Source organism: Ailuropoda melanoleuca, chromosome 1, assembly GCF_002007445.2.
Source record: "Ailuropoda melanoleuca isolate Jingjing chromosome 1, ASM200744v2, whole genome shotgun sequence".
NCBI lineage: Eukaryota > Metazoa > Chordata > Mammalia > Carnivora > Ursidae > Ailuropoda > Ailuropoda melanoleuca.
This window is the reverse complement of record NC_048218.1, coordinates 63490791-63511773: the sequence shown is the minus strand read 5'-3', so window position 1 is coordinate 63511773 and position 20983 is coordinate 63490791. Positions and strand designations below refer to the sequence as shown.

Genomic DNA, 20983 nt, shown 5'->3' with positions numbered 1-20983 from the left:
CTTTGCTCTTTTGCTTCTTTCTTCTCTGCGCAGCTGTTTCCTGTTGCAAGGGTAAGCCCCAGGGCTGTCCTCCTCCTGCCTGACCTCTCCTCTGCACTCTAGTCGCATGCCTTTCACCTTTCGGGAAAGGTTGAACTTTATAAACTCTAGTCATGAGGCATTTGGAAGTCAGAATCTAACTCCCAAATCATCCCTACTATTTGTATACCCATTTGCTTCTTTATCTTCTGTCACCTGGCACGTCTGGGTGAGGGCAGTTAACCATTTGAATTGATTTTAATTCTGTCAGAAACTTAATATTCTAAGGGGGAATTTAGGTCTATGACAGCATCATCTGTTGGTAATTTTCCGTTTTGCTTTTTAAGTGTAAACTATCAGCACACTATCATTGTAACCATTTTTAAGTGTTCAGTTCTCTGGGATTAAGTACATTTGCATTGTTGTGCAACCGTCACCACCATTATTGCCCAGAACTTTTTCATCTTCCACAACTGAAACTGTATCTATTGAACAGCACTTCTCCCGCCTTGCTCCCCAGTCCCTGGCAGCCACCATTCCACTTTCTGTCTCTGTGAATTTGACTACTCCATGTATCTCATATAAGTGGAATTATGCAGTATTTGTCTTTTTGTATCTGGCTTATTTCACTTAGCATCATGTCCTTAAGATTCATCCATGTTGTAGTATATGTCAGAATTTCCGTTCTTTTTAAGGCTGAATAATATTTGATTATATGTATATATTTTATCTATTCATCCATCAATTTATTCTTACCTAAACAATAAAATTGTGTTTAACATGACAGTATTTTATACTGCCTTTGCTCAAAATTTTTAAGTTCATTGAAATTAAACATATACGGATTAATTCTGAAAGTTTCTGTCACTTAATGTAGTGTTTAGTCCATTTACATCTAGAGTAATTATAGGCATATGGTTGGTTTAAGTCTACTATCTTGTTATTTGTGTTATGTTTATCCTGTTCTTTATTCTTTTTTAAAGCTTTAAGTGACTATTTTTTATTGTTCTTTTTATATCCTCAATTGCCTTATTAACTATCTTAGATTTTTTAGGGTTTACAATACGTATGTGTCCCGTCACAGACTACCTTCAAATTATCTTATACCACTTCATCTGTAAAGTTTTTTTTTTCCATTTCCCCTCTTTTATAATAGATTTCATTTCTATGACTTATAAACTCTACTATATAGTTATTATTTTTGCTTTGAACAGTCTATTATCTTTCAAAGAAATCAAGAAATAAAAAAACGTTTTTCCTGTCTGTCCACTTTTTACCATTTCTGGCACTTTTCATTTCTTGGAATAATTCAGGGAAACTTGAAGTATTTCCTCCAGTGTACTTCTTTTAAGGTTTCTTGTAATGCGGTTCTACTGACAGTGATTTATCCCAGCATTCCCATGTCTCTAGATTTGTTTATTTTATCCTCACTTTTGAAAGATAACTTTATGTGACATAGATTTCTAGGTTCACAGTCCTTCTCTTTCAGCTTATTAAATATATATTTCCATTAGCTTCTGGTTTGCATTATTTCTGATGAGAAGTACACAACCATTTTTCTTGCTCCTCCTCCAAGCATAATGTAACTAACTTTTCCCTGGATGCTTTTTAAATTTTGTTATTCAGTTTTAGCAATCTGATTTGGGCAAGAGTCTTTGGGTAGTTTTTCATGCTGTGCTTCTGAGACTTTTGAATTTGCTGAATATCCTGAGTTGCCTTATTTTTTTTTTTAATCTATGTGCTTATACTTTTCAGTAAATTTGAAACATTTTCAACCATTATTTCTCATATTTTTTATAAGATTTATTTATTTGAGAGAGAGAGAAAGTGAGAGAGAGCGTACGTGCAAGCACGAGGGGGGAGGCAGAGGGAAAGAATCTTCAAGCCGACTCCTCTGCTCACCGCAGAGCCCCACACAGGACTTGATCCCATGACTGATGAGATCATGACCTGAGCCGAAACCTCGAGTGAGACACTTAAATGACTGAGCCACCCAGACGTTCCATGTGTAATATTTTTTGTTCATCTCTCCCTCTCCTCTCTCCTTTCTTCCTATTGCTCCAAATATACATATGTAATACCACTTGGTATTGCCCCACAGGTCACTGAAACTTTTTTCTTTTTTATCCCCCTTCCCTGTTTTTTTTTTTTTAATTCTATGTTACAATGTATATTTTCTATTGACTATTTAAAGTTTGTGGATTTCTCTTCTACGGTGTCTAATTGTTGTCACATCCTTCTAGTGAATTTTACATTTCAGATATTGTATTTTTAGCTTTAGAATTTTCATTTGATTTTTTTTTGGTCTAGTTTTTATTACCTTATTGCAATTATTACATCAGTATATTCATGTTTCTTTAAATTCCTGACCATTATCTGTGGTAGCTATTTAAAATTCCATCATCTCTGTAATTTTGGGGTCATTTTTCTATTGATTAAATATTCTCCTGGTCAGAGTTACATTTTCCTGGTTCTTCGTATATCTAGTTTTTTTTTTTTCTTTTTATTGTGTGCTAGACATTGGTTGCTACATTATTGACTCGGGATTTTGTAGTCTTCATTAATAACATTTTCTCGTAGCAGACAATTAATTTACTTTCACATAGACTTGCTCATTTTGTGACTTTTAAAGCTTTGTTAGCAAATGTTTAGAGTGGCCTTTATTCTAGGGCTAGATTAGCCCTGATTGTAAGGTGTGGCCTTGTTGGGGTCTCTACTTGGTGCTCATGGTGTTAACAGGGTCTGTCCACTTGGTCTGGTCACAGCTTGAACATCTCTCAACATTCAAGAGGTTGTTGTTCAAGTAGCTGTTCAGCCGACAGCGTGCGATGGTGGCTGTTTCTTTGGTAGCAGTGATTTTTTTAGTATTGATTCTTTGCCTGGTTCTCTGAACTTTCTCGCTCCTTTAGTATTTGGTCAAAAATCCGAAGGGATTACTGTGCATATTTGTGGTGCTCCTTTTATATGCAGCTCCTTTCTCCAAATTTCTACAAATTTTAGCCTCCTCAGTAGGCACAAACTCTAGTCTCTGCTTCCTTAGCTCTGATCATAGTGCTTTGTTTCATCTCTCCTTCCCTGCAATGCGTTCTGGTAAATTCCTTCTTTCAGAAACTTGAGACAGTTGCATGGCTCACCTTATCTCCTCTCTCCTCCCCGCTTCTTAGAGATTGTAGTCCTGCACTGTCTATTCCAACATCTGAAAATGCTTATTTCATGTATTTTGCCAGTTTTTTTCTTATTCATGGCAGGAAGGCCATAAAAGTTGTGGTCCTTTGTTTTAAATTATCATATATTTTTGAATTGTTTATTCATTCACATAGTTCAGAGATCAAAATATATAAAAGGTACGTATTGAGAAGTTTTGCTTCCTTCCCTGTCCTAGCTATCCTATTGTCTACAGCTCTTCTGGATGACCTGTATAAGTTTCTTATATATCCTTGTAGTATTTTTTATGCAGATGTAAGCAAATATGAATATGTAATATTTTCTTCGCCTATTCTTGCACAAAAATAAGGATTCCATATACATTGTTGTGTGCCTTTTTTCATTTAATGTTTTTACACTGGAGAGTTGTGATTATCATTAAATAAATTCGAACGTAAACCAGTCTAATCTCTGTGCAGGTCATCTGTGTAACAACCTGTGGGTTTGCTGAGTCACAGAGTAAACCTGATCAATTTTGATAGATACTGTTGAATTGCAGTGTAATGGGGGACAGTAACAATTTCGTTCCCAATAACAGTATGTGTTTCTTTCTCAGCCTTGCCACAGAATGTGCTGTCCAATTTCTGGATTTTTGCAATTCAAGTAGAGAAAAATTATTTCTTGCTCTAGTTTTAATTTGCATTTCTTTTATTGTGAATAAAGTTGAGCATTCTTTAGTATGTTTAAGGTTCTTTTGATTATTTCTGTGAACTGCTTGTCTATATTTTGTCTTGTTCTCGATTTGTAGCCTGTCTTTTTTATAATATGGCAATGAGTCTGTGGTGATATCAGTTGCAAATATTTTCCCTCCTTTTTTTTTTTAGCCATGAACTTTTAAATTTTGTTTTTGCCATGCATATCTAATCCAGTAATTTCTATTACATATCCTTACATAGGTAAACCCTCCAAATCCTCTAAGTAACTCTTCTCCACATATCAACCCCTTGATTGTTTCCATTGAATGTTTTGTTGTCAAAGCAAAGCACATGTTTCTGTCTAGCCTACTTAATGTGCACATATTGCAAACCCGTTTCTTCATTCATTCATTCAACAACCATTTAAGGGGCTATGAAGTACCAGAACTGTGCAAGGTTTTCTGTAGAATGCAAAGGAAAATTAAGTATCCCATCCCTAATGGCTCTGTGCTATGTGGGAGAGGCATAAGAGAACCGTTTTAGATTGTGTGTCAGGTGCTGTAGAAACACTCAGGAAAGCACTACCACAGTGGTTTAAGGGGCAGAGGTCAGAGGTGGCTTTACACATATTACATATACTTGAAAGCTAAACAGAAAAAAAAAATGATCTAAGTTACAGAACTGAATTGCATCACATTGAGATCAAGATTTTAACTTTTGGGCACATAATCTTATGGTTCTTTATTTTATTATTATTATGTTCAGTTAGCCAACATATAGTACGTCATTAGTTTTTTTTGATGTAGTGTTCAATGATTCATTAGTTGCTTGTAATACCCTGCACTCATCACAACACATGTCCTCCTTAATACCCATCACCCAATTACCCCATCCTGCTAACCCCTTCCCTTCTGTAACCGCCAGTTTATTTCCCGGAGTCCAGAGTCTCTCTTGGTTTGTCTCCTTCTCCGATTTCTTCCCTTTCAGTTTTCCCTCCCTTCCCCTAATCTTATGATTCTAAGTTAGAACTAAATTTCTGTCATCCTGCTCAATTATATGAAACCTGGACTTATCTTTGTACCAGCTTTTCTAAAATCATTTCTATTTCAGGTGGTTTAATATTAGCTGCTGATTACTCTCAACTTGAACTGAGGATCTTGGCTCATTTATCCCACGATCGTCGCCTCATTCAAGTATTAAACACTGGAGCTGATGTTTTCAGGAGTATTGCAGCTGAGTGGAAGATGATTGAGCCAGAGTCTGTTGGGGATGATCTGAGGCAACAAGCAAAGCAGGTGATCTTGGTGAACATGCTTACCATATGTGAGAATTTTAATGATTAAAAAAATTTAAAAATTGGCTTGATCATTTGCAGTTGAGGAATTATTTCTCCATCTGTGGATCTTTCAAACCACATTCACCGGAGCCTGTCTCATGGTATTCATTATACTTTCCTTCATAGAGTCAGTAGGAAGAATCAGATAGACTTAGTCTGAGGATACTTCGTGTGAGGAAAACCATCTGCATTAGTGGTAGATATTGTGGTGGTGGTAGTTGTTATTTATGTGTATGTGTTTGTATTTTAAAAATGTCTTTCTAGTCTATAAATATATTTTCATCTTCTTATTTTTACAGGTGCTCTCTAAATGTATTGAAAAAAATCACTGAGTTGTGGATTATAATTAATAAACTGAGAGTTTTCTAGTTTTTTGAGGTCATTGGTTAGCTAATCCACATATGAAACTTTATACTGTCCTTGGACTTTTCAAGTGGGTCCATATTAGTTCCTACTCCTGCATGACTGTCAAGCACAGAGAAAGTCAAAGGCCATATTTACACCATTTCCTGGCCTCTGTTGACACTGATACTTTTTTTCACCACATGGCCTGTGGGAAATCTGATGCCGTTACTCCCACCTTTAAGATCCTGCTGTGTTAGTTTTTGCATTTATACTTCTAGTTACTCATGGCTGTAATTCTTGACTGGCTCATTAGGCATGAAACCCTTCTTCTCGCCATTGCCTGTTTAGCACCAGCACTTGTTCCTTCCACTCTTTCAAAAACCAACTTTTTGCCCTCTCTGTTTAATAATCTCTGGGGTCCTGCATTCAGCAAGAATTGAACCCTGGGTAAATTAGGGAATGTTCCAATATTTAATCTTCATAATAAACCCATGAAATAGGTATGATTATTATTCCCATTTTATATAGGAGTGAACTGAGGTGCTGGCAGTTAGTAATTTGCTTAGGGTCCCTACAGCTATAAGTGGTGGAGCCAGGATAAGCTCAGAATGCCAGAACTTAGACATTCTGACTGTATTACCTGAACAGTTATCCACTGATGGTATCTGCCTCTATTTTATAAGTTCTTACATGATTTAATAGTGTTTATGCTATACTAAGTCATCATGCACTGAACCATCTACTCCTTGGGTCTGGCTGAGATCTCAGCCAGTGCTATGTACTACCCGAGTTAAAAAAAAAAAAAAAAGTAGGAGTCACAGTAAAATAAAATGTAGAAACACCAAAAAAGAAAAGATAAAAGGAGGGAAAAAAATCTTTCTCAATGTATTAAAAAAGGGAAAGGACAAAAACTTCTGTTTTAGCATGTTAAAAGTAGTTTGGAACTCTGATAATAATTTTTTGCAAGTTATCTTTTAAACTTATGTTTAATGACATTTATATGAGCTTGCTTTATATCAGCCAGTTTCCTGAACACTTAGAAGTAATAACTTAGTAATCTTCACAATTCCATGATGCAGGTATTACTATCCTCATTTTGTGGATGAAGAAATCGAGGTACAAGACTTGAGATAGCTTGTGCAAGGTAATTTTGTAAATGTGGAACTAGGATTTAAACCCAGGCAATACTTATTAATAAATTACAGTTTCCTACTGACCTATTTTTATTTAGACCATTTCCCTCCACTGCCCCCAAAATTTCCTTAGGAATTTGTTTAACCCAGTTGAATTCTGCAATTGTGGGATATCAGGTGGTGGTGAGGTGGAAAGCATATTTATCTCCAGTGAAATATTCCCTGTTATCCAACCACGAAGCCTCCTCTTCCTGCTCTGTCCTATGCAAGAGCCAGGAGAGGAATATTTTTAAAACTTCTCTTTCCTGACTCCTGGACACTTTTCTAAGCAGGAGTTAATGTGATATTTTAGGAGTAGAAAACTGCTCTGAAGACTACTGGATACATGACAAAGAGTCAGAAATAAATCTTCCCTTTTAAATAATTAGGATTAGTTTCTTAAAATATACACATTCACATTTATTTCTGTTTTTCCCCTTCCTCCTCCAGCCCCGAAGGATTGTTAAAAGGCAGAAAAAAAGATGTTCACTGGATATCAGATTCTATGAATCTAACCTACCAAAAGTAGATCTAATCATTTCTTTGACACACTATGGAATAAAAAGTTTGCCAAATTTCAATCCTGATCAACTTCTTATATTTATGTAGTTATGACCTTTAATTTACTTACTGAATGTGATGTAGTTATGACCTTTAATTTACTTACTGAATGTAATGACTCCTTTTTAGATTTGCTATGGAATCATTTATGGAATGGGTGCTAAATCTTTGGGAGAGCAGATGGGCATTAAAGAAAATGATGCTGCTTGCTACATTGATTCCTTTAAATCCAGATATACAGGTAAAGAAACCTTAAATATTAATTATCTTCTAGATACTATTCAACTCTCTTGCCATATTAATTGAAAAAAATTAGTTTTACAAAATTTTCTGTTAACATTTCTATTAGTCAGAAGTTTTCACCAGGTATTGTTAATTAAATAACATCAACCTTATGATTATTTACTAAGATGGTCTTTTTTCATAATAATAGGAACAGAAATGGAATAACAAAGTCCACATGATGTATACGCTACTTTGTCGTTGTGAATATGCTATAAAATCTTGGAATTGTGCTATGCTTTAGGTTTAGATAGCTTTAATTTGAAACAGTAAACCATTGATTAAATGTACCAGAAACTATGAGAGAATAATTGCTGTTACAGAGTATTTTGAGTATTATTGTTTTAAATTATCTTTCGGCAATTTATTGAGGTATAATTTACATACAGTAAAATTTACCCTTTTTAAAAAAAATTTTTTATTATGTTATGTTAGTCACCATAGTTTTTCCTTAGTTTTTGATGTAGTGTTCCATGATTAAAATTTACCCTTTTTAGATGTATATTTGTATAAGTTTTGACAAATGCACAGAGTCATATAACCTACACTACAGTCAAGATATGAAATCATTACCATATCATCCCAGAAAGTTATTTCATACCCTTCGTAATCAGTCCTAACCACAGTCCCCCAAAAGAAAACTTTATTCATACATGACATGATCTTATACGTAGAAAATCATATGAATTCTACAAAAACAACTACTAGAACAAATAACTAAATTTAGAAATGTCCCACTGTACAAGGTGTTTTTTTTTTTAAGATTTTATTTATTTGAGAGAGAGAGAGTGAGAGAGAGAGCATATGAGTAGGGGAGCGGCGAGTGGGGCAGAGGGAAAGGCAAAAGCAGACTCCCTACTGAGAAAGGAGCCTGATGTGGGGCTGGATCCCAGCACCCTGAGATCATGACCTGATCCAAAGTCAGCTGCTTAGCCCACTGAACCACCTGGGTGCCCCACCCCCCCGTACAAGGTTAATTTGTAAAAATCAGTTGGATTTTTGTATACTAGTAATCAGTGAATTATGTTAACATCAAAATACATGAAATACATGGGATAAATTCAACAGTATGTGCAAGGCTTTACCGAAAACTCTAAAACAATCCTGAGAGAAATTGAAGAATATTTAGATGAAGGTGAGGTTTACCATGTTAATTTATTAGAAGGCACAATATTATTGTGATGGCAGTTCTCTATAAATTGTTCTATAGATCCAATTTAATTCCAATCAAAATTCCATTAGACTTTTGTGTAGAATTTGACACACTGATTTTAAATTTATACGGAAATTCAAAGGGCCTGGAATAACTAGGAAAATTTTTTTGGGAAAAGTACAGTGTTGAGTACTAATACTCCCTGGATTCAAAACTTAATATAAAACTACAATAATCAACATAGGCATAAGGGTAGACATGGAAAACAGTGGGTCACAATAAAGGGTTCAGAAACAGACCTATACATATATGGTGGATTGATTTTCAACAGAGTCACCATGGTAATTAAATGGAGGAAAGATGGTCTTGTCAACAGTTGGTTCTAGAACAACTGGATACCAGTACAGGAAAAAAATGAACTTCAACTATCATCTAATACTATATTCAAAAGTTAGCTTGATATGGAACATAGATTTAAAAGTAAAAGCTAAAACCAAAAATCTTCCAGAAGAAAATAGGGGAAAAAGGTTTTGTGATATTAAGGTAGGCAAAGATTTCGTATGTGGTAATTATACTGAATTAAACATAAAAGATAAACATTGATAAAAGACACCATTAAGAAAATCTAAGGCAAGCCACAAAAGAGAAGATATTTGCAGTTCCTATTGTCTAATGAACTTGCAGCCAGAATATATAAAAAACTCTTATAATCCAATGCTGAGAAGGCAAACAGTCCAATAAAATAAAGGTCAAAAGATTTGAACAGACACTTCACAAAAGAAGATATATGAATGACCACATCAAACGCTATCATCATTAGTCATCAGTGAAAAGAAAACCACAAAGAGATACCATTACAAAAACACTAGAATGGCTAAAATTAAAAACATTGTATCTCTTTTATATTGCTGGTAGGGTTGTAAAATGGTACAACCACTTTGGAAAACACTATGACTCATATGGAGTGAAACACACAATTAATTATGTGATCCTGCAATTTTACTGTTGGGTATTTGTCCAAGAAAAATGAAAATGTGGATTATCCAAAGAAAGACTTGTATATGATGGTTATAGCAGTTTTATTCCTAACAAACAAATGTCTAGAACAGGATCATGGATAAACAAATTTTGGTGTATCTCTGCAATGGAATACTACTTAGCTAAAGAAAGCAAGCTCAAATGAGAACATATAATATAATTCAATTTTTATGAATTTTAAGAACATGAAAAACAGGGGCGCCTGGGTGGCACAGCGGTTAAGCGTCTGCCTTCGGCTCAGGGCGTGATCCCGGCGTTCTGGGATCGAGCCCCACATCAGGCTCCTCTGCTGTGAGCCTGCTTCTTCCTCTCCTATTCCCCCTGCTTGTGTTCCCTCTCTCACTGGCTGTCTCTATCTCTGTCAAATAAATAAATAAAATCTTTAAAAAAAAAAAAAAGAACATGAAAAACAAATATATAGTGTCATAAAGCAGATCAGTGATAGTTTGAGGCTGTTAAGGGGGAACTGACTGTAAAGGTGATAAAAACGTTTCATATCTTGTAGTGTACATTTGTTAAAATGTATCTAGCTGTTCACTTAAAGTGGGTTCCTTCTGTATGTAAATTTATAACTCGGGATTGATTTTTTAAAAGTTTTTATGGAAATTCCAGTTAGTTAACATACAGTGTAATATTAATTTCAGGTGTACAATACAGTGACTCAACACTTCCATACATCACCTGGTGGTCATCACAAGTGCCCTCCTTAATCCCCATCACCTATCTCACCCATCCCTCCCCCTTCACCTCCCCTCTGGTCACCATCAGTTTGTTCTCTATAGTTGAGAGTCTGTTTCCTGGTTTGCCCCAACGCTTTGTTTGCTTTTTTAAAGTAGTTCTTTCAACCTCTGAATATTTGAGGGTCTCTGACAGGAATCAGGTAAGAGAATTTGTAGAGATACGGTCTCTCGTATCTCATCCTTTTCTTTACTCTTCACTCAACAATATCACAGTAATTCTTTTTTTTTTTTTCCTACCCTCCTTTGTTTGTTTCTTTTTTTTTTTATTTTTTATTTTATTATATTATGTTAATCACCATACAGTACATCCCCAGATTCCGATGTAAAGTTTGATGCTTCATTAGTTGCGTATAACACCCAGTGCACCATGCAATACGTGCCCTCCTTACTACCCATCACCAGTCTATCCCATTCCCCCACCCCCTCCCCTCTGAAGTCTTCAGTTTGTTTCTCATAGTCCATAGTCTCTCATGTTTCATTCCCCCTTCTGATTACCCCCCTTTTCTTTATCCCTTTCTTCCCCTACCGATCATCCTAGTTCTTATGTTCCATAGATGAGAGAAATCATATGATAATTGTCTTTCTCTGCTTGACTTATTTCACTTAGCATTATCTCCTCCAGTGCCGTCCATGTTGCAGCAAATGTTGAGAATTCGTTCTTTCTGATAGCTGAGTAATATTCCATTGTATATATGGACCACAGCTTCTTAATCCAGTCATCTGTTGAAGGGCATCTCGGCTCCTTCCATGATTTGGCTATTGTGGACAATGCAGCTATGAACATTGGGGTGCATATGGCCCTTCTCTTTACTACGTCTGTATCTTTGGGGTAAACACCCAGTAGTGCAATGGCTGGGTCATAGGGTAGTTCAATTTTTAACTTTTTAAGGGACCTCCACACTGTTTTCCAGAGTGGCTGTACCAACTTGCATTCCCACCAACAATGTAGGAGGGATCCCCTTTCTCCACATCCTCTCCAACAATTGTTGTTTCTTGCCTTGTCTATCTTTGCCATTCTAACTGGCGTAAGGTGGTATCTCAGTGTGGTTTTGATTTGAATTTCCCTGATGGCTAATGATTTTGAACATTTTTTCATGTGTCTGTTAGCCATTTGTATGTCTTCATTGGAAAAGTGTCTGTTCATATCTTCTGCCCATTTTATGATTTGTTTATTTGTTTCTCGTGTATTGAGTTTGAGAAGTTCTTTGTAGATCTTGGATACCAGTCCTTTATCTGTGGTGTCCTTTGCAAATATATTCTCCCATTCCGTGGGCTGTCTCTTAGTTTTTTTGACTGTTTCCTTGGCTGTGCAGAAGCTCTTTATCCTGATAAAGTCCCATAAGTTCATTTTATCTTTTATTTCTCTTGCCTTTGGAGATGTGTCGTGAAAAAGGTTGCTCTGGCCGATGTCATAGAAGTTGTTGCCTATGTTCTCCTCTAGAATTTTGATGGATTCCTGTCTCACATTGAGGTCTTTCATCCATTTGGAGTTTATTTTTGTGTATGGTGTGAGAGAGTGGTCAAGTTTCATTCTTTTGCATGTAGCTGTCCAATTTTCCCAGCACCATTTATTGAAGAGACTGTCTTTTTTCCACCGGATGTTTTTTCCTGCTTTATCAAAGATTAGTTGCCCAAAGAGCCGAGGGTCCATTTCTGGGTTCTCTATTCTGTTCCATTGGTCGATGTGTCTGTTTTTGTGCCAGTACCATGCTGTCTTTGTGATCACAGCTTTGTAGTACAGCTCGAAATCCGGCATTGTGATGCCCCCAGCTTTGTTTTTCCTTTTCAACAGTTCCTTGGAGATTCGGGGCCTTTTCTGGTTCCATACAAATTTAAGGACTATTTGTTCCAGTTCTTTGAAAAATGTCCTCGGTATTTTGATCGGGATAGCATTGAAAGTGTAGATTGCTCTGGGTAGTATGGACATTTTAACTATGTTAATTCTTCCAATCCATGAGCATGGAATATTTTTCCATCTTTTTATGTCTTCCTCAATATCTTTCAAAAGTGATCTATAGTTTCTAGCATATAGGTCCTTTACGTCTCTGGTTAAGTTAATTCCAAGGTAACGCATGGTTTTTGGTGTTATTGTAAATGGGATGGATTCCCTAATTTCTCTTTCTTCAGTCTCGTTATTCGTGTATAGAAATGCAACTGATTTCTGGGCATTGATTTTGTATCCTGCCACCTTACTGAATTGTTCTATAACTTCTAATAGTTTGGGAGTGGATTCCTTTGGGTTTTCCATATAGAGTATCATGTCATCTGCAAAGAGAGACAGTTTGACTTCTTCTTTGCCGATTTGGATACCTTTGATCCCTTTTTGTCTTCTGATTGCTGTTGCAAGGACTTCTAGTACTATGTTGAATAATAGTGGCGAGAGTGGGCATCCTTGTCGTGTTCCTGATCTTAAGGGAAAGGCTTCCAGCTTTTCCCCATTGAGAATAATGCTTGCAGTAGGCTTTTCATAGATGGCTTTTATGAGATTGAGAAATGTACCCTCTATTCCTACACTCTGAAGGGTTTTAATCAGGAAAGGATGCTGTATTTTGTCAAATGCTTTTTCTGCATCAATTGAGAGGATCATATGGTTCTTGAGTCTTTTCTTGTTGATATGATGTATCACATTGATTGATTTGCGAGTGTTGAACCATGCTTGCATCCCAGGTATGAATCCCACTTGGTCATGATGGATAATCCTTTTAATGTACTGTTGGATTCTATTAGCAAGGATCTTGTTGAGGATTTTGGCATCCATATTCATTAGAGAAATCGGTCTGTAATTCTCCTTTTTGAGGGGGTCTTTGCCTGGTTTGGGGATCAAGGTAATATTAGCCTCATAGAATGAGTTTGGTAGCTTTCCTTCTGTTTCTATTTTTTGAAATAGCTTTAGGAGAATAGGTATTATTTCTTCTTTGAATGTTTGGTAGAATTCCCCAGGAAAACCGTCTGGGCCTGGAGTTTTATTATTTGGAAGGTTGTTTATCACTGACTCAATTTCTTCATAGTTAATTGGCCTATTTAAGAAATCTATTTCTTCCTGTTTCAGTCTTGGTAGTTTATAGGTTTCCAGGAAGGCCTCCATCTCTTCCAGATTGTTTAGTTTTTTGGCATATAGCTGTTGATAAAAGTTTCTAATAATCCTTGCAATTTCAATGGTGCTGGTCGTGACCTCTCCCTTTTCAGTCATAATTTTAATAATCTCAGTCCTTTCTCTTTGTTTTTGGACAAGTTTTGCCAGTGGTCTATCAATTTTATGGATTCTCTCAAAGAACCAGCTTCTAGTCCTGTTGATCTGCTCTACTGTGGTTCTGGTCTCTAATTCATTGATTTCTGCTCTAATCTTGGTCAACTCCTTCCTTGTCAGTGGGTTAGGCCTGTCCCTCTGTTGCTGTTCCAGTTTCTTGAGGTGAGAATATAGAAACTGCATTTTAGATTTTTCTATTCTTTTGAGTGAGGCTTGGATGGCTATGTATTTCCCCCTTAGGACTGCCTTTGCAGTATCCCATAGGTTTTGGACCGTTGTGTATTCATTCTCGTTGGTCTCCATAAATTGTTTAATTTGTTTTTTGATTTCCTGGTTTATCGAGTCATTCTTGAGCAGGATGGTTCTTAGCCTCCAAGTGTTTGAGTTTCTTCCAGGTTTTTCCTTGTGGTTGAGTTCCAATTTCAGAGCGTTGTGGTCTGAGAATATGCAGGGGATAATTTCAATCTTTTGGTATTGGCTGAGACCTGTTTTGTGTCCCAGAGCATGATCTATTCTTGAGAATGTTCCATGGGCATTTGAATAGAATGAGTATTCTTTGGTTCTGGGGTGTAGTGTTCTATATATATCTATGAGGTCCAACTCGTCGAGTATGGCATTCAAAGCCTTTGATTCTTTGCTTAGTTTTTGCCAGGGTGTTCTGTCTATTTCTGATAGTGGGGTGTTGAGGTCCCCTACTATTACTGTGTTCTTATCTATATGTCTCTTTATTTTGGTTAAGAGTTGGCTTGTGTATCTTGCTGCTCCCCTGTTGGGGGCATATATATTAATAATTGTCATATCCACTTGTTGAATACTTCCTTTAAGAATAATATAGTGCCCTTCTGTATCTCTCTCTATGGCCTCTAGTTTAAAATCCAGTCTATCTGATATGAGAATTGCTACTCCAGCTTTCTTTTGAGGTCCATTTGCGTGGAAGATGGTACTCCATCCCCTTACTCTAAGTCTGAATGCATCTTTGGGTTCAAAATGAGTCTCTTGTAGACAGCAAATGGATGGGTCATGTCTTTTTATCCAATCTGCAACCCTGTGGCGTTTTATGGGAGAGTTTAAGCCATTTAGATTGATAGAGATTATTGACAGATATGATTTTAATGATGCCATTTCTCTTTAAAGTCTTTGTATCGGTTGTGACTTGCTGCTCTGTATCACTCTTGGGGCCTTTTTACCTTTATAGAGCCCCCCTTAATATCTCCTGTAGGGCTGGTTTCGTGGTTACGAAATTGGTTAATGATTGGCGATTTTGGAACGTCTTTATTTCTCCATCAATTCTGAATGACAGCTTTGCTGGATAAAGGATCCTTGGCTGCATGTTTTTCTCTGAAAGAGCTTTAAAAATGCCCCCCCAAGCCTTTCTCTCATTCCAGGTCTCTGTAGACAGGTCTGACGTAATCCTGATACCTTTGCCTTGGTACGTGAGAAATTTCTTTGCCCTGGCCGCTTTCAATACTGTATCCTTGGATCTAATATTTGCGAATTGCACTATGACATGCCGTGGCGTAGGTTTGTCCTGGTTGAGCTTGGATGGGGTCCTCTCTGCCTCTTGGACACGAATGCTTGTTTCCCTTGCTAGATTAGGGAAGTTTTCAGCTACAATTTGTTCAAATATCTCTTCTAGACCTCTGTTTTTCTCCACCCCTTCAGGGATGCCGATGATTCTGACATTGGATCGTTTCATAGAGTCAGTAATCTCCCGTAATCTACATTCGTGGGCGTGGATTTTTTTAAGACCAGCTTCTATTTTCGTTTTTTCTTCTACTAACCCATCCTCCAATTCGCTAACGCGTTCCTCTGCCTCGGTGACCCTGGCCGTCAGAGCCTCTAGTTTTGACTGTATTTGGCCCACTGAGTTTTTAATTTCTGTCAGATTCGCTCTCATTTCTGCCCTTAGGGATTCTATATTCTCAGCAACGCTTTCTCTGATGCTTTTTTCAAGTTTACTCATCATCTTGACCATTGTTGCTCTGAATTCCATTTCTGATAATTGGGATACATCCATATGTATTAATTCTGTGGCCGAGGCCAATTCTGTGGCAGAGGCCACAGACTCATTATCTTTTCTTTGCTGGGGGGGACTTCTCCTTCTCGTCATTCTGATGAAGAGAGATTGCAGGGTTGTCCAGAGCCCAAGTGTTGACTGGGACCCAGGCCGTGCGCCCTTGTTTTATAGAGATCTTAGGGATGTGGGCTTCTTCCTTAAAGAGTTTATTTATTTATTTGAGAGAGAGAGAGACAGTCAGCAAGAAAGGGAACCCAAGCAGAGGAGTGGGAGAGGAAGAAGCAGGTTCCCGGTGGAGAAGCCCGATGAAGGACTCCTTACGGAGCGTTGTGATCACACCCTAATCCGAAGACAGGTGCTTGGTGACTGCGCCACTCAGGCGCTCCGGGTTGTGGGCTTCTTGATTTTTCAGCCTGCCTTCTGGGGGAGGGGCCTGCCTGCCGGTACTCAGAAAACCCTGTTTGGGTAGAGTCTCTGTGTCCCTTGCGAGGGGGGATGGGGATGGGCACCCTGTGAGCCGGTATTTCCGGGCTTTTGTTCTCTGGCGGCTTTCCCTGGCGGTTTGCTATGCCTCTTCTGAGAGAGCAGCAGCGGCTGAAATTCAGCCTCTGTCTCAGAACAGAGGGATCGCGGATCGTTCTCCACTGATGTTCTGGCCACTTTAACTCTGTTTCTGTTGGTGCTGCTCAACCCTGCAGCATCCCGGGCTGTGCGCCCCACACCCGGCGTCCCAGCCCTCACTTCCAGGGCCGGCACGTCTCTGTCCTTTGTGTTTCCAACCCCGCCAGCCGCCAGCCGCCCCGCGCGGGCTCCCGGAGCTCCCCGTCTCAGTCTGGTGTCTCACGGGTGCTGACCGCGAGTCCGCCTGCTCCCCCGTGCAGGTGGCCCTCCAGCCGCCAGCCGCCCCGCGGACGCTCCCGGAGCTCCCGGTCTCAGCCTCGATCCAGTGAGCACACCGGAGCTCCGGAGCTCCGTGAGATGCTTGGTGGTGCACGCTCCCGGCTCACGGACTCAGTCTGCCGTTTCCAGAGTGCGGGTCCGCGGTCCGCCCGCTCCCCGGTGCAGGTGGCCCGCCAGCCGCCCTGCGCGCGCGCTCCTGGAGCTCGCGTTCTAAGTCTGTTGTCTCGCGGGTGCCGTCCGCGAGTCCGCCTGCTCCCCCGTGCAGGTGCAACCGCCAGCCGTCCCGCGTGCGCTCCCGGAGCTCCCTTCTCAGTCTGCTGTCTCAAGCGTGCGGGTCCGGGTCCGCGGTCTGTCCGCTCCCCCATGTAGGTGGCTACCGCTTCCCGGCGCCCTGACACGGCGGCTCCCTCCCCCTTCTGTTTAGCTTCCGATATCTGTGTGCGGTTTCACGGCTCCCCGCTTCGTACCTCGATACTCAGCACTGGAGATGTTCATTTGTAGAGATCCAGATGTATCTTCCTGCGTCTCAGGCTGATTCCGTGGATGTTCCTGCTGGTCTGGTACCTATCCAGCTCAACTCAGGGGGCCGGCTGAAAAAGGGGTCCCCTACTCCTCCGCCATCTTAACCTCCTCCCCCACAGTAATTCTTAAACAGAAAGAGGCGAGAGCCTTATTGCTTTCCAAAGTTCTTATGCTGGTGGTTGAATATCACCAATAGCTTCAGTTCGCAGGGGTTTCTCCCCTTTATTTCACACACAGTCTCCTCAAATGTCTCTCCTATGCCAGCTGCAAACAGAAATCGTCAAATGAGGGGTTTTAGTTAGGAAAAGTCAGTGTTTATTATTTAGGATTAGCAGAGCAGTGAGAAAGCAGAGATTTCACATTCATATGTGCAAAGATAGATCAGCACAGTCTCTATACCTGATTGTGTTTTAAATAGCATCTCTAACTCAGAGACAGGAATGAGCAGTTGGCCCACCTAGAACAACAAACTCACCCTGAAGATCTTTAAGACATAATTATGAACCTATATTGCAAAGGATGCATGCTGGTATAGGGAATATGAAAATGTTTGAATAGTATACTATACATAGTCTTTTTAAATTTTAAGAAGTGAGTTGTATATATCCATAATGAAATATTTATTATTCGTGTACTAATTGCAACTAGATCCTGTTTGGATTGTAGCTTAGATGCTGATGAGGAGCTGTTAGAATGTTTTAAGCCTGGAAGTGGTAAGACCAAAGAGTAAAAGAAGATTAACAAAGAGCAGAAGGCTGTGAAAAGTAACATGGAATAGTCTTAAGATCCTAGGTTTTAGTACCTGCTCTGTTGTTCTGGAGTTTAGTTTCATATTTTTTGTTGGTGATAGAGTCAGATTATGTCATTTCTTTTTNTAAGATCCTAGGTTTTAGTACCTGCTCTGTTGTTCTGGAGTTTAGTTTCATATTTTTTGTTGGTGATAGAGTTAGATTATGTCATTTCTTTTTTTTAAAATAATATTTATTTTGTTATATTAGTCACCATACAGTACATTCCCAGTTCTTGATGCAATGTTCCATGATTCATTACTTGCATATAACACCCAGTGCTCCATGCAATACGTGCCCTCCTTAATACCCATCACTGGCCCATACCAATCCCCCACCCCCCTCCCCTCTGAAGCCCTCAGTTTGTTTCCCAGAGTCCACAGTCTCTTGTGGTTCATTCCCCCTTCTGTTTACCCCCCCTTCATTCTTCCCTTCCTTCTCCTACCGATCTTCCTATTTCTTATATTCCATAAATGAGTGAAACCTTATGACAATTGTCTTTCTCTGCTTATGCTAAGTGAAATAGCTTATGTCATTTCTAAAGTCCCTTTTGTTTCTAACTTTGAGTCTACAAAAAGTGAATGAAAGTTTATATGCAAAGTTTTGATGATGTGATACAGTGTTAAGAATCATGGTAGGGTTTTGGTATATTTTTCTCTATTGAAGCTAGTGAATGAGCTTAAGAATGGACTTTGGTTATAATTAGTTTTGTATTTTCTTTGTAGGGATTAATCATTTCATGAGAGAGACGGTGAAGAATTGTAAAAGAGATGGGTTTGTCCAGACCATTTTGGGAAGGCGTAGATATTTACCAGCAATCAACGACAACAACCCTTACCATAAAGCTCACGTATGTTGAAATATCTCTGGATTTTTAACTTAATATTTTAATGACATATACTTTTTCCACAAAGACTAAACACTGCTAACTTTCCTTTTAGGGTTCAATAGCCTACTAATTAGATCTTTTTCACTAAGGACTTTGAAGTGATGGCACATGCCTGTATTTGCTGAACACAGTTCTTAGGAGACTAATGTAAATATGGTTCACTTAATACTTCAAATACTTTAAAGATGTTCTGTTTCAATAAACCAGTTTCTTATTAGTTTTGCTAATAAGTTATAAACTTAATTCTTAACATTTGCTAACTGTTCTTTGTTTCAGATATCATATACCATTTGTCATATCACACCAAATTGCCCATGTTTTCAGAGGTTAGCCAATCATTAAATGTGGTTCATTCATTCTACTTATTTATTTGTTTTAAAAAAGTACTGGCTCAACAGAGGTTATAAAGATATACAAAATATTGAAAAAGGCTATTTTTAACACCATTTTAAGTATTTATTGATGGTATGTGCTCAAATTATGATTAAAATCTCTGAAATCATTGGGATCCACAAAAGTATTCTATGTGTCTGAATATTTAAATTTCTATCATAGTCCACACCTTCCTATTTTAACTGCTTGTATTTTATCTTCTTCCATTCTTTGATATATCTGTGCCCACTACACATTGTATGTATTAAAAATACCTAGCCCCATACTGGTAAACTTCAGAGCACTAATGCTCTTAGGGACTATGAAGGAATAGTTGGCTTTTGGTTATTTCTCACTCTGTAGCCTCCCATATATACAGACATCAGATATATATCAGGCTTTTACCATATCTCAAAATGAGTTGTCACTTAGGGATAATTTTCTACTGGTCGGATGGAGCCAGCTAGTGGAAGGCTTTTAATGGCAGGCTGAAAAATTTAGACTTGATATAACAGGAGTTTGTTTCCTGGAATTTACATTATGAAAAATGGCAGATAGAGTTATTAATGTAAATGAACCATGTAAGTTTTTGAAAATCAGTATTTTTGCACCTAAAGAAGTGAGAGTAAGGCTTTTCATGCCAAATCCTTAAGAGTCACAGCTAACTGATTCATTATGTTGTTGCTGAGAAAAAAAGAAAATTCCAAACCTCTGAATTATGAATAAACATAAAAGACTTAATTTTTAGTTTTGTTTTGGTGTGGTTTTACTTTTTGTTTAAACCTTTATGGTATTGAAAAATATACATAGGGAAAGTACAGGAAACAAATGTAAATTTCAGTAAATTATCACAGAGCTACACCTGTGTAATCACCACTCAAGTCAAATAGGATACTGTCAGCACCTTAGAAATTCCCGTGATGGTTCCTAATCACTACCCACAGCCGGCCCAGAAATAATCGCATCATCCTTTCTAAGCCTATAGTTTTATGTATTTTTGACCTCTCTATACATCATTTGTATGTATTCTTGCGTCTAGCTTCTTTCACTCAAAATTGCATAGGTAAGTCATTCATGTTTCACTTGGAGTACCTGTTTTACTATATTGTATTATAGTGTATTCTGTGAATATATCACAGTTTATCCATTTTCCATTGACGGGCATTTAGGTTACCAGTTTGGAGTTTTTTTGTTTTTTGGGGTTTTAAAAGAATATTNTTTGGAGTTTTTTTGTTTTTTGGGGTTTTAAAAAAATATTTATTTATTTATTTATTTGAGAGAGAGAGAGCAAAAGAGAGAGAGAGAACATGAGAGAGAGAACACGAGCCAGGGGGAGGGACAGAGGCAGAGGCAGAAGCAGACTCCCCAGTGAACAGAGAACCCAATGCAGAACTCAATCCCGGGACCGTGGGATCGTGGCCTGGGCTGAAGGCAGATGCTTCACCAACTGAGCCACCCAGGCGCCCCAATTTGGAGTTATTATGAATCTTGCTGGTTTGAAAATTCTTGTCCAGGGTCCTTGGTGTCCGTATGTTTCCATTTATGTTTGATAAAGACCTAGTCATAGAATTGCTGCTGCTTCAGTTTTAGTAGATAAAGCCAAATGGTTTCTTATGGTGGTTGTAGCATCGTCATCTTATCAGAAGTGTGTGCAAGTTCTCACTGCTCTGTATTCTTTTTTTTTTTTTTTTTAAGATTTTATTTATTTATTTGACAGAGATAGAGACAGCCAGCGAGAGAGGGAACACAAGCAAGGGGAGTGGG

The 20983-nt window shown here is 38.3% G+C and overlaps 1 protein-coding gene across 6 annotated transcripts in view; it reads left to right on the top strand.

Moving 5' to 3' along the window:
* The window catches only part of POLQ (DNA polymerase theta), a 124532-nt gene that overhangs the window by 89133 nt on the left and 14416 nt on the right, over window positions 1–20983 (top strand). For 4 of the 6 annotated variants that reach the window (XM_034659247.1, XM_034659236.1, XM_034659240.1 and 1 more), the window contains 3 exons: window positions 4968–5152; window positions 7401–7512; window positions 18684–18808. In XM_034659247.1, the coding sequence (XP_034515138.1) occupies window positions 4968–5152; window positions 7401–7512; window positions 18684–18808 (422 nt within the window). Of the gene's footprint in view, window positions 1–4967; window positions 5153–6617; window positions 6683–7400; window positions 7513–18683; window positions 18809–20983 lie in introns of those variants that run through there. The other 2 variants (XM_034659264.1, XR_004624951.1) reach the window with 2 other exon arrangements.